This window comes from Molothrus ater, chromosome 6 (assembly GCF_012460135.2).
Source record: "Molothrus ater isolate BHLD 08-10-18 breed brown headed cowbird chromosome 6, BPBGC_Mater_1.1, whole genome shotgun sequence".
NCBI lineage: Eukaryota > Metazoa > Chordata > Aves > Passeriformes > Icteridae > Molothrus > Molothrus ater.
Window position 1 is genome coordinate 35,819,236 of NC_050483.2, and position 13,075 is coordinate 35,832,310.

At 35.7% G+C, this 13,075-nt stretch overlaps 1 protein-coding gene across 1 annotated transcript in view; it reads right to left on the minus strand.

Annotated features, from left to right (window-relative positions):
* HEATR5A (HEAT repeat containing 5A) overlaps window positions 1-13,075 on the minus strand; it is a 64,898-nt gene that overhangs the window by 15,195 nt on the left and 36,628 nt on the right. Inside the window, exons 19-27 of the mRNA XM_036384356.2 lie at window positions 12,089-12,279; window positions 11,500-11,659; window positions 10,209-10,398; window positions 9,469-9,638; window positions 6,218-6,244; window positions 4,266-4,404; window positions 3,245-3,424; window positions 2,196-2,435; window positions 1,296-1,477 (exon numbers count right to left, since the gene is read on the minus strand). Coding sequence (XP_036240249.1) covers window positions 1,296-1,477; window positions 2,196-2,435; window positions 3,245-3,424; window positions 4,266-4,404; window positions 6,218-6,244; window positions 9,469-9,638; window positions 10,209-10,398; window positions 11,500-11,659; window positions 12,089-12,279 — 1,479 coding nt within the window. The remainder of the gene's footprint in view (window positions 1-1,295; window positions 1,478-2,195; window positions 2,436-3,244; window positions 3,425-4,265; window positions 4,405-6,217; window positions 6,245-9,468; window positions 9,639-10,208; window positions 10,399-11,499; window positions 11,660-12,088; window positions 12,280-13,075) is intronic.

Here is a 13,075-nt window from a genome sequence, read left to right on the forward strand (position 1 = left end):
CTGAAGCTGGTCAACTTTGGAAAGTGAGAAAGTGTGGGGAGAGCATAAACCCCATTTACCTAATAAAAAAAGCACAAACACAAAGTTACAGGGCTGCAGAGGTTTTACCCACTCTCACTGTTGAAAACCATTTCACTAAAGTCTAATAAAAGATTCCCTAGCTGCTTTAGCATGTGTCTGAAAATTCATATTTAAGTTTGACATACTACACTTGCATCCCAAAGAGCAAGGACTACAATAAATGTTTGTGAAAGAAGTGAAAGAGTTTGTTTTCAATGGCAATTAATGACAATGTCTTAAGAGCCTCTAAAGTTGAGACTTCATTTATGGAACTTCAGAACAAGATGTTAGGAAGTCATTACTTAAGTCCAGAAGATTTATATCCATCTTTTTCTGGATTATTATGATGTTTTTAGGAAAAAAAAATCTGACAATGTAGACTTGATTAACAGTTTCACATCCCTTAAACTTATCTCTTAAACAGCTAATGAGATCTGTGCACAGTATTAGCAGAAACCCATTAAAGGTACAGAAGCTTAAAAGAAAAATTATTAGCTTTACTTGTGACTTGCTTGATGGTTATGGACAGCAAGGACAGATGGTTTATTATTTTCCCTTGACAGCTTTAGACTAGACCAAGGAACTTCCTTCCCACAAAGGAGTGCCAAAAAAAAGAATTATAATGGCAAAAGCAAGATCAAAGTAGGTCAGGATGTCTTCAGTGTCTCTCCAATTCTATGAGAGAAAGTGATCTGACCTATTCAGTGCCTGCTAGAAATTGAAGCTATATGAGGCTTAACACAGTTGTCTGTCATATTTAACACAAGTGTGGTATGGAATACTAAATGACTAGGACATCTTTTCTCTAAATCTAGACCAAGACTTAACAGAAACCGAGTACAATCCACACTTCTCTAGCTTGTTTATTGGCCAAGATCTGCAAATGTAATAGCTGCTGTGCAAAGGCTACTTATTTCTAAGCAGAATTTAAATTTATAGTTATTCCTAATACTTCTTGCAATACTTTCACACTCTTGAAACCAATGCTTTCCAAAAAAAACCAAAATTTTGGTTTTTGTTGTATTCAAGAGGGAAAAATGCTGAAACTTGAAAAATTTTGAAGCTAAAAAATTATACACCAACTGAAAAGATGATTTCTAATGAAGTCCAAACAAATTAATAATACTTCAGTAACAAAGTAACTGAAATCCAGCTCTGTACCTACACACTGTAAATGCAAATTTCTTTTAGTAATTGACTCTAAACTTTTGAAAGTTATTATCAATGGTGCTTACATTGGCTTGATACTGCTCCAGGATTACGTGACCTGGAAACTCTGGTTCTGGAACAGCTGCAAACTTCCGAACAATAATTTGCAACATTTGAAGCCCAGAAAGACGAAGTTGATCACTGTGATCTGTGGCAGCCATAAAAGCCATACGGACCAAGTCAGCTAAATGCAGTACCAAAAAGTCATCTGAAAACAGAAATTTAAAAAAGAAAATAGTTTTATTAGATTTAAATTCAGACATAATGTGTTTTATAAGACTGTTCCCAACTGTTTTCAAAGTGCATATTTTACATTTTACCTTAATATGTATCAAGGATTCACTTCAGGCAGCTTACACATAGCTCAATTTTACTTGGCTACCTTATGTTAGCTGATCAAGTCTGCTTTCCATTTAAATGTAGAAAAAAAGTACTTAGAAGAAAGTATAAATATCTTCATGTATGAGACCTTCTAAAAAAGTGTTGAGGAAAACACCTCCAGATAAACACAGAGTGGTACTGAAAAATGGCCCTGTATTTCTACTGGTGATTATGCAAATTATGGAAAGAAAAAAAGGGGCGTTTTTTTCAGTCATACTCCCAGACACCAAACTGTGATGTTGTAGGCTGGTGCCAGCTATCACTTGTGACAGCCAGTGCTTATACAGAAACAAAGCCTTCCTACACATACGCCATGGTACTATAACCAGGAAACTGAGTGTAAATGCTGTAGTAAGATGCCGTTCTTTTAGCAAATAAAAATTTCTCTACTCCTTAAAGAATACAGGCTTACAATCAGAGTAATTAGAGGCTTTATTGATTACAAACAACAAATTTATGATTAATTTCATTAAGATGCAAAGAGCTAGTACTTATTTTAAGCATACTTTGCATTCTATGAAATTCTTCCAGTGCTTAACACATACCTCTTGAATCACGTTGTTTCCTTTCCTGAGCCAAAGTTATATCAAAATGTGCACTCCCTGCATTTTCACACTGGCTTATAATTTTGCAAACGCACTCTGCAGCAAAAACTCTGGTGGACCATCGTGGATTTCGGAAAGGATGGAACCTGTCATCACTGTCAGATGTTAATACAGATACATCATCCCCTTTGGCAATTTCCTCTTCTTGAGTGGTATCTATTGATGCTACTGTATTGAAATCTGTATTTTGGACACAGAAGGGAAAAAACCAAACATAATATTCTTTGTTACTATAACTGAAACCTACTAAAAGAAATATCTTCCAAGTCTATCCCTAAACTCAAATCCATGGTGACTCCCTTACAGTAAATGCTAGAATTGAAATATAATGAAACTGTCAACATTTAGTTGATATTACTTGCTGAAACACAAGATTAATACCACAAAAATAAATTAAGAACTGCACTGAAAGAAGGAAAAGAAAAAAAACCCTTTTAAAATTAGTGTGATACATTAGAAGCTAGTACTGTTCCAAATAAAAAAAATCTAAATGCGAGAAGTTTTCCTCCTGCACTGCAGGTTTAAAGAATTTCCTTCACCCCCACGAATATTCAGCACAGTAATTGATTTTGTATGCTCAAGACTTCCATTATGCTATAACAGGCCTCCATTAGCTCTATCACTAATAGAAGAACTGGTCAGAACACTTTTCTTGCAGGTAATTGCACAGGACTCACAAGCTCAAACCTATGTTATATTTCCATTTCTGCTATGGAAATGAATTAAGATCAATAATTAAATCAACAGGCAAGACATCCTAAGATGTTTACAAGAATTTGTTCAATGGGGAAAGGGCAATCAGAAGAGAGAAAGTCATATTCCTCTGAAGGAACTAAGTTAAAAGATCCAATCTTGCAATATGAATGACAATTATACAGTTCATAAATGGAAAACATTCAAGAAACTTTAATGCTTTCCCTCAGTGGCACATTGTACTGATGCAGGCCTTATTTTGATTGTGCTCTAAACTACAGTGTATTAAGACTTACCAGCAGAGGCAGCAAGAACATCTTTACAAAGCTTCAGCCAAAAGGAGAGCTTCTCAACTGCCATTGAAGTAAGCATATGAGTCAGGGTCTCTTTGATATCTTGGCACAATCTTGGGTCCAATTCTTTGTCCAGCAAGCCCAGCAATGCCCCCTCCAGGCCTATTTCTCTGATGTTCACATCTGCTAAGAACAAAGTCTGTGAGCTGAGTACTGTGCATCACAAAACTGGATTAATGACAACAGAAACCCCACTAAAGGTTGCACACAGGGTATCTTTAAAAAAGTAATTACTAGCCCTGAAATACTTTTGAAACCATTTTATTTTTCAATTTAACACTGCAGCTAACTTATGACTATAAAACAAATGTTGAGCTTTTACAGAAAGATAGTAACAACAGGAAGAAAGTTACCCCATCAAGAAATAGGAATCCTACTCTGAATTTCACAGCATTTCCATCCCCTCAGCATCTAGATCCTGAAAAAAAAATCACTTACCTTACTTCATAAGGTAATTCTAAAACAATGTTTTAACTTGAAATGAAAGTTAAAACTATTCTCCAAAAAAGCACAAAACCAAACATATGGAAATAATTTGTTAAATTAATAGGACCAATTTTTATTTGACCAATATTACAAATTTTCAATATCAGCAGTTTTAAAAAATGGCTATATTCTATTTATTCTGAAAATTTCCAAATGAGCTTGAATTGAAAGCTGAAGTGAAAAAAATTTTTAACACCACTCACTCACAGAAAGGCACACGAGGATGAACTAGTGATCACTCTCAGGCCTTTTAGCAAAAAGTTAATACAACAGCTACTGGCTAGATGAGCATGGATTTCCCTGCAACTCCCCGTGCATTTCCTCATTTTATAATAATTTTTTACTATACAGACAACTGAGGTAGAAGATGTTTTAAGATTTCAAGAGTATTGCAAAGTTTTCACACTCTTAGCAAAGTGTGTTTAAAATTCACTGTCAATATGCCAAGCTTTTTGATCTCAAAATTTCAATACATTACCTGGAGTAAAATCTTCTTTGCTCTCTTTCACTAGTGCAACAGCATATTCTGACACTTCAGCAGCTTCTCTTTGCACAAGCTGACGTAAGCAAGCTACCACTGCCCGTCTCAGCAATAAGTATGAGCTACAGAGATTCATCTGAAACATGCAAGGAGATACAGTAAGATGACTAACAAACCTCTGGGGCAATACTTCAGTAAGGCTGGTATTTTCTGACCATTTGCAGCTATAGCAAATCTGTTAAGTCAGTAAACATGTAATTGATGCTCTTTTTGGTCAGCCTTTTTTTTTAAATCCCCAAATGAAAAGTTTTGCAAGTCCTGTAATCAATTTTACAAAACTTTTAGCATTTCTCTCCAAAGGCAACTTACAATATTGGTTTGATGCTGAATCCACCTCTCAACCAATATTGTACAAAAACTGCCAATAACTTCAATGCCAGGTGAATCATGGTAACTAACTCTGATTACTGGGTATATGCATACTGTGGGCTTGAAAATTCAGAACAAGTCATTATCAGATGTAACTAGAGAAATGTCAGTGAAACCAAAGGTGAGAGAGTCAATCAGGCCTTAGTAAAACAGAACTACATGCATGAAAGGAAGTTTATAAGGGGAAAGAGAACACTGCCGCAGTTTCATTGGAAAAATAAAATTATATACTCAGTTTACATTAAATTATGTTTTAGAGAAGTTGAGAGAAAAGGTGAGAATTACTGGTGAATGTATGACACTGAGACAAGTCAGCTCTCCTGAGCAGTCTCTAGCAAAGAGGTTCATAGCACCATCATATTTTAACACCAACAGGCCGGTGTGTGGGATATTTTACTGGAAAATATATGATAATAGATTCACTATTACTGGAACAAGGAGAAACACTTAAAAGAACCCCAAGACATAGTGTCAAGGGCTTTTTGTTAGAATGGAGCTTTCTGATTTTTATTTGCTTCGTTCAATTTTAAGACAATCCTGAAGGGAATCCTAAAGACATGATAAACTAGCTCTGTGGTCAGGCGAGATGGCTACACCAATATTTATGCATCTTTTTCTAAATGAAGCTTAGGTTATCATAAAAAAAAATGTTCCCTACAACTAAGCAGTTGTGCACCCTTAGCTGTTACCATCCTTAAAACAGAGCTGAGTGTCTGCTGCAGGAAAACCTTGCATTAGGCTGTGCTGCTCATTTGTCAGCAACAAGCCAATATATGTTAGTCAAAATGACTAATATATATTAGTTAACATATACTTAAAGAAAGCAACTTAAGGACAAAAAGAATAAGCAATACAGAATTTTAGCCTTGTTAGATTAACAAAACTAAGCTTCATCTTCAGAATTTCTATGCATGCAAATGAATCTGCAATACTCAGAATTACATTATACACAAAAAGATACACTCTCTCTGCATAATTCTTCTACAAGGAACCTGACTCAATAGATATGTCTCCAAGGTACTTTAATTGCAACTTCAGAAACAGGTGAGACTTTTAATGCAACATTTACGCAAGCAAGCTACACATTCTACTTCGAGTTGGACATGCATAAATTCCGTGCTCATTTTAACAGGGAAAAAACAGAGGGCCCAACTGAGGCGACTGAAATAATGCAAGATGCACATTTTTCATCTCTCTCATTCTCCCACATTCTAAGCAGGAGACAGGACTAAATGACAGACACAAAATGCAAGCATCACATTAAAACTTAAATGTAAAAACAGTTCAATTTCTGTACTTAACACATTAAAAACAAAAGTATCCCTTACTAGGCACATAAATGAAATGTATTCCTGCCATCTGCAGAAAGTTAGGAAGGCTCTGGTTAGGATGACAATAAAATATCACTTGACATGCTAAAAGAAATTACATTAAAATGGTTAAAAAGAAAGATAAAAGATGAAATAAAAACACCACTGCAAACTGCAAAGGTTTAGGATTAACAAGGCACAGGGACCTACCAACACAGAATTATCCAACAAGATTTCCTGCACAAAAACAAATGACAACCAGTCATGACAAAACCAAAAATAGATATCACAGTGATATCAACCACACATGGAAACTGTAACATGTAAGCTCAGCATACAATAAAATTCAGAATCTTATCTCAAACATACCAAAAGCCTAATTTGCTTCGTTAATTTCTCTTATTTTTCATGCTGAACACACTTAAATTCCAGCCCAACTGCCACTAAAATTAATACTTGAACAATACCAAGACAACAGCACAGCATAGTTATTAACATTGTATAGTTATTGTGTTTCAATATTGATCTTACTGTTAATATCTTAGAGCTGAAAACTGGCATTCACTGTGTTGAGGAATACTACACCGTAAGCTTACACAGATAAGCTCTTTAGAAGTCTGTGCTCACCTAAGTTAGTTTCAGAGCTAATTTTAGACATTACTAAAAGCATATTCTGCTGTATTCTGTATTCTATACAGACTACCTCTGTAAATCTCTATTCTGCTGGAGCCAAGAATTCAAACAGCAGGACAAGTATGCATTATTGTTAGAAGCCCCGTGAAAGATCCAATTGACAAACAGGGAACACTCTCAGAAGCTGAAGAAGGGAAGCTAGATAATGACAAGCACATGTACACAATATTAACAAAACAAAACAAAACCCCCACAAAACATGAACCAGTGAAGCAGTGTGTCCATTGCCTAAGTCATGTTTTACTAGTGGTAGCACAGTTACAACCTCAACTGTTTAAATACACTGGAGACCTGAGCCATCTCATGCTGTAGGGGCTTAACAGGTAGAGGAGGCAGCTTGCTGCTGCCTGCACAAGAAGTTGTTTTAGCATGCCTAATGATGTAAAAAAGAAATTAAGAGGGAGGACACAGAGGGTTATGAGAGCGAAGGGAGGTAAAAGACAAGGTGAAGAGGAAGTGAGGGGGGATGGCAGGAGAATGAGGACTGTAAAAAGGAAAGTTCAAAAGCACAGACATTTAACAGAATCCTTGGGCAAAGAGGACGGAGAGGGGTGTTGGTTCAAATGCTACTAAAAAAAGTAAAAAAAAAATTTTGCATATTAGTTTTCAGGATTTTATAAGTGAAGATTCATGTTTCTACAGATGGAGGGGGAAATATCACTCAGATATCTGACTGCCTCTCCTGTTTTTCTTCTCTAAATAAAGAATGCAATGGTGGATATCCACATGGTCTAGGGCCTAGCTTTTGCATGCTACTTTCCCTTAAGACTTCAAAATGTCAACAGCAACACAAAGGAGGACAATCACACCTTGTTCTCCAAACTGCAGACATTTAACTCATGAAGAATAACTAGCTGAGGGTCACCTTGCAAGTAAACAGCACAGTGAGGTGCAGATTTCAGATCCAATAACTTATTCTGCTTCCCTAATGAGAGGGTGATTTAGTGGGTGGAAGCTACATGAATGGATGTTGAGTTTTACAAATGCAGAATTCTTCTTGTGCAATTATCTTCTCACAGACCTGCAAAGCACACACCCAAAAAGCCTTGTTTATGACATTCTTCAGAGACGCACTGACATTACTGAATTGTCAATACCAGCAGCATTGGCCTTGGTTGTACAAGTTCATGAAGAGAAGATCACCCATGTGAGGCTGCTGCTTTGGTGGACTCCTCTCCAGGAAGCCTACAGTCACTTCTGGGATAGAGGGGAACTCAGATGCATGAACACACAAACTCGAGCCATGACCACTGCTTCTTAATTGACTAATTTAGTATTATGAAATTCATAAACCACTGTATAAAGTACCTAGAGACAACTTCTAAAAACAATAAAAATCAGTAATATTATGTAGACAAGGTAACTTTGTCATGATATCCTCTATATTAGTAGGTATTTGATAATAACAGAGAGATTGAAGCAGACTGCACATGGACTTACAGATGCTCCCAAAAGGTATCACACCCTCCAAGCAAGGGACTGTCTGATATGGTTTGTTGTGATTTTATCAATGTAAGAAAAACTATGTTTTACCCAACAAACAGAAAATAATTGTTAGTGTATGTTAAAACAACACTTCAGATTAGTTGCAGCTCTTCTGCAACTAGCATATTCATATGTATCACAGTGTGGGGCAGAAAAACCTTCCTCAGTTTTTCCTAGCTCCCACAATCATGTTTCTAGTCAAACTAAATAAAGAAAATGTAAGGAATCTAAACCTATATGTTTAGACTAAACATGAAGATCTAAATCTATGTGTTTAGCATTGATACACAAGTGCTACCCAATGGAAGATGTGAATAAGAACTGTGTTGAAATAGATGATATTACAACAAAATCCAACCACACTTCATCGTGGTGGACTTTTGTTTCTCTCTGACAGTGAGACAAAATCGTATTTAAAAAAAAACAAAACAAACCCCTCAAAAACCTCCAACCAACCCTCCCTGTCCCCCAGCTAGCTCCCCAAATCCACCAAGGCTAATAGCTACCAGAATTTTTTCTTAACAGAACTAAGTACTTCAGAAGAGCAACTATTCAAAGACAGAGATATACTGAGTTGAAAATAAAACAAAAAAAACCAAATCCCACCCAACAAATAAACTCCCCTGCCTCTTGTCAAATAGGGCTGAAAAAGTTTTTTTTATTTCTTCCAAAGGCCTGATTTGACTATAACTTGTGTGTTAGAAATTTTTATACTGACTGCCAAAATGTCAGTACACTGAACATTAATGGTTATTAACCTCTGAACCATTAATGGTTATTAATGCTACAGAAATTACAAAACACAGAAATCTACAATTTTTCAGCATCATGAAAAAAACAAAATGAAACAAAACAACTCACAGTAATTAGTACACACAATTTTTAAAGTCAATCCTTCAAGCAAGGCATAAAAAGCAGCAGAGAGAAAAAACTGGCCAACATAAACCAGCTGGTACAAATCCAGCAAAAAGTTTTAATGAATAGTATATCCTGCCAGACAACTGGCCTTAGTAAGAACAGCAGAAAGTACTTGCAAGCAGTTCAGAAGGCCAAGATTTCTATAGAATGTGCTCATCTTGTAAAGGGGAAGAGAAACTGAGGGAAAAAAATGAAGATATATAGAATACTTGCCTGTAGGAGAACATGAAACACCTCATGCCTACACACACCTACACAATGATCAGTTTCTCTGCTTAAAGAAACAGCTGCATTTTTTAAGTGTTTGTGAAAAATAAGAACAAATTTTAAAATACATGGATATAAACTAGTAAATATATACTCACACAGAGGCAGCTTACAAGGTTAGACAAGTTGACATGTCGAGGAGCAAACATGTGAAGCTGCTGAAGGCAAGAGATGGCTTGAGCTTGAACAAGGCAGTCAGGATTATCTTGCATCACTGCACAGCCCAAAAGGCAAGAAGTTCTTAAGGCTGACACTGCTGTACTGCTGCCTATATTGAGAATAAAGGTTATTTTTTTGTTTGTTTTTAAAATGTATATTTCTTTTTAATAAACATGATAACCTGTCTTTTTCCCAAGCCAGCCATAATGTTCATCCTCCTAAACGATGATCCTTGTATCTGTGCTATAATTTGATATCCATGAGTAGGGATCACATTGCTCTCTGGTTATTTAGATGCAAATTTTAAATGTCTCCATCATAACTAAGACATAGAAGGGCTCCTAACTTTTGAAATACAAACACCTGTTCTCATGCTAGAATTAAAAGATGTAAGAATGTAAGAAACATAAAAAGTAAAATTCATGTCAGAAATTTCAGCCCAAGGCAAGGCTCGGAGAACCAGTTCAAACAAAGGAAATTATGTCAAGAGACACTATTTTTGGAAAACTAGAGTCATGTCATCTTGATTACATGAAGTCATGGCCTTTGAAATACTGTCTTACAACTATGCAAAGAAACTTAGATCTGCTTATTTGTTACATTTGCAACCCCACACATTCAATGTTTAGCAGTTTGGCTGCTAGAGCAAAGGAAGCTGAGACATTTGTGTGCTGTATACCTTGCAGCTCAGGGCCCAGAGTGGTAATGAGTGCATTCAAACAGCGCCCAAGGCTTTGATGGACTTCAGCGTAAGCCGGAGGCACACTCAGCAACAACATGAGAACAAGAGATAAGGTAGGTTCCACATGCACATGATACAGGGGCCCAGCCAGATCTACTATTAGTGACAGAGAGTGCAGTGCCCATGCCTGCAAAATAAGAGAAGCAGTAATGAAATCTCTGTATGATATACATAAGACCTTTTAAAAATGTGCTAGTTAAAAGTGAAATTCAGTGATGAAACGCAATAGAAGTTGCACTTTTAGGTTCCAAAGGAACAAATAGAGAGGTTATACAAAGAAACTTTATCAATGAGTAAGCCATTTTGATTATTTTACAAGGAATTGTATGTTGTGCAATGAAACAACCATTTTAAATTTTTCATTGTTAATAAACAAAAAATTGAATGTAATAGTAAATTAGTTTAACAGTGATTATTATTCCTTCATTATATTCTATTATTTTAAAAATTTCTTACAGTTCCTTGTGCAAGAACATAATTGTGAAAAAATACTAGACTTTCCAAAATAACCTACTGTTGTAGTTACAGTTACTTTGCACCAATAGCCACATCTGTTTCATGTCAACAAACAGTTCCTCTTTGTGCAAAGATACTGTGGGAAAGCTTTAAAAATTCTTTAACTGATATTTAGACAAATACCTTAAATACACTCAATGTCTCTTAAAGCTATTCTGATAGATAACAGTTTCAGCCATAGGGAAATAACATTAATTAGTCTTTAAAATTTCTTGTCTTATTCAAGGATGTATATCCACCAAGTTCTAAAATATTCAGGCTACAAATCCCTTTTATTTACTATATGACCCTTCAACAAAATATGCTGTGAGGTTAACACCATGAAAGAGACAAAAGCTGACACAAACAAAAGAAGTCCCCTCATAAACAGAAAATCCTAGGTACTATGTAGTCCAAGTCAAGATATAGGTGAACATGAAAAGAAACAATCCCTAAAACATCAGATGCTGTTTTTGAAGTGAGCCTTATGAGTCTCACAGAACACTGAATAAGAATCTCCCACATCTCATAATAGTTCTTGCTTTGGAGGTTGTTGAAGGTGGATTTTGAGCAGGGGCAGTCTTCTACATTGCCTTTGCTGCTCCAGCTGCTACCTGTGAGGTATGCCTGTGAGATGTTGAAGTGTCTTATTCTTAGAAGAAAAACAACCTTAAACTCCAGAATATAATTCAATTAATTTGTAACATAACATTTTTATGTAAGTGGCAAGTACCTGTACATCAGGAGAAGTACTGTCCTGAGACAAAGTATAAAGGATTCCAACACATGCATTCAGGTGCTGAGTAGAACTTATTCCTCCTAGGTACCTATACAGACATCCCAGAGCCAAAGAATGACCTGTTCTTGATACCACATCCCTAGCAGATTTTAGCCTATTAATTGAAAGAAAGCTGTTAGTTTAACTACCAAGACTCTTACCATGTAATAAGTACATCTACGAATTAAATTTCTGGTATATAATCAGCAAAAAAATGTATTAGACACTATTATATTGCCAAAATTCTAAGTTCATACATGGTCTCTTATCTGAAGAAAGCACCAAAAATATTTTAGATACACTTAAATGGTGTTGCTAGAACAGCAGCCAATTCAATTCATTTGAAAGTCTACATGCTTGCTTAGTTAGTCTTACACTAAGAAATACATACAGAACTCAGGCAGTGCTTTTTCCTGTTAATTTCTGAAGCGACCTCAAATTCATGAAGGAAACCAACTTTTGAAAATTATCATAATAGGTGTCAGATTTTTCAAACATTTTTATAAACACAAGCAGTATCTTTTCATGCTTATTGCGAACTTACTTGTCAAAACTGACTTGAGCTAATCCAGCAGTGAAGGCACTGTCAGAAACCACCTGTGCCAACCTGGCCAAACACTCTGCAGCAGCACATCTTAGAAGTGGATTATTGCTTTCCAAGGCACCCATTACCAACATCAGGGCAGATCTTCTAACTTCTTCTGAACCTAAACTTCCCTTGCAGTTAGCCAAGTGCTAAAAATAGACATTAAATATATTAAACAGCTAGACAGTAATCAGAGCGTGCTTTTCTGTCAGTCATGCAAAAAATACAAGACCTGCAGAAGGATTTTGATTTTCTTCCCCTCTGTGTGAGGAATTAATCTCTCTCAATTTGCTGTTATGAGCGTTAGACTTTTAACACTACATGAATGTACATCACAGCACAACACTATAGTATCAACATTATGATTTTAGGAAATATTGGATAAATTGTAGTGCAACCAGATAAACCAACACATTAGCATAAAATTTAGGAAGTAATATCAAGAAGAAAACACACAAAAAAAAACCCCTCAGTCCCAAACATTTGCCTAAGAATACAAGAATGAAAACTGCACATGAACAGAGGAAAATACAGATAAAGCACTGGGGAAAATGAACAAATAGCAGATAATTATGAGATCACTTTATTTAAAAAATTTATGTTATGTCTTTCTTACCCCAGTAAGAAAGACAGTGAAAAAGACAGAAATTATATAAAACAGAATTTTTCGATATCTCTCTTATTTGAATGTCACTAGTACGGATGCTAGTACACTAGAGTGTAGAACAAGTTTCCCTTAAACTAATAATAAAAAAGGGGAAAAATTAAACAGTGATTCATTTGCACTCAAGAAAGCTATGACATCACAAAACAATGTATTACTACAGAAAATAGGACTGATCACCTTGATTGTTAATCAAAACAAAAACTTCTGTGTACTGTGCAGGTTTGGACTGGGGTAGAGTTAATTTTCTTCACAGTAGCAAGCATGGTGCTATGTTTTGG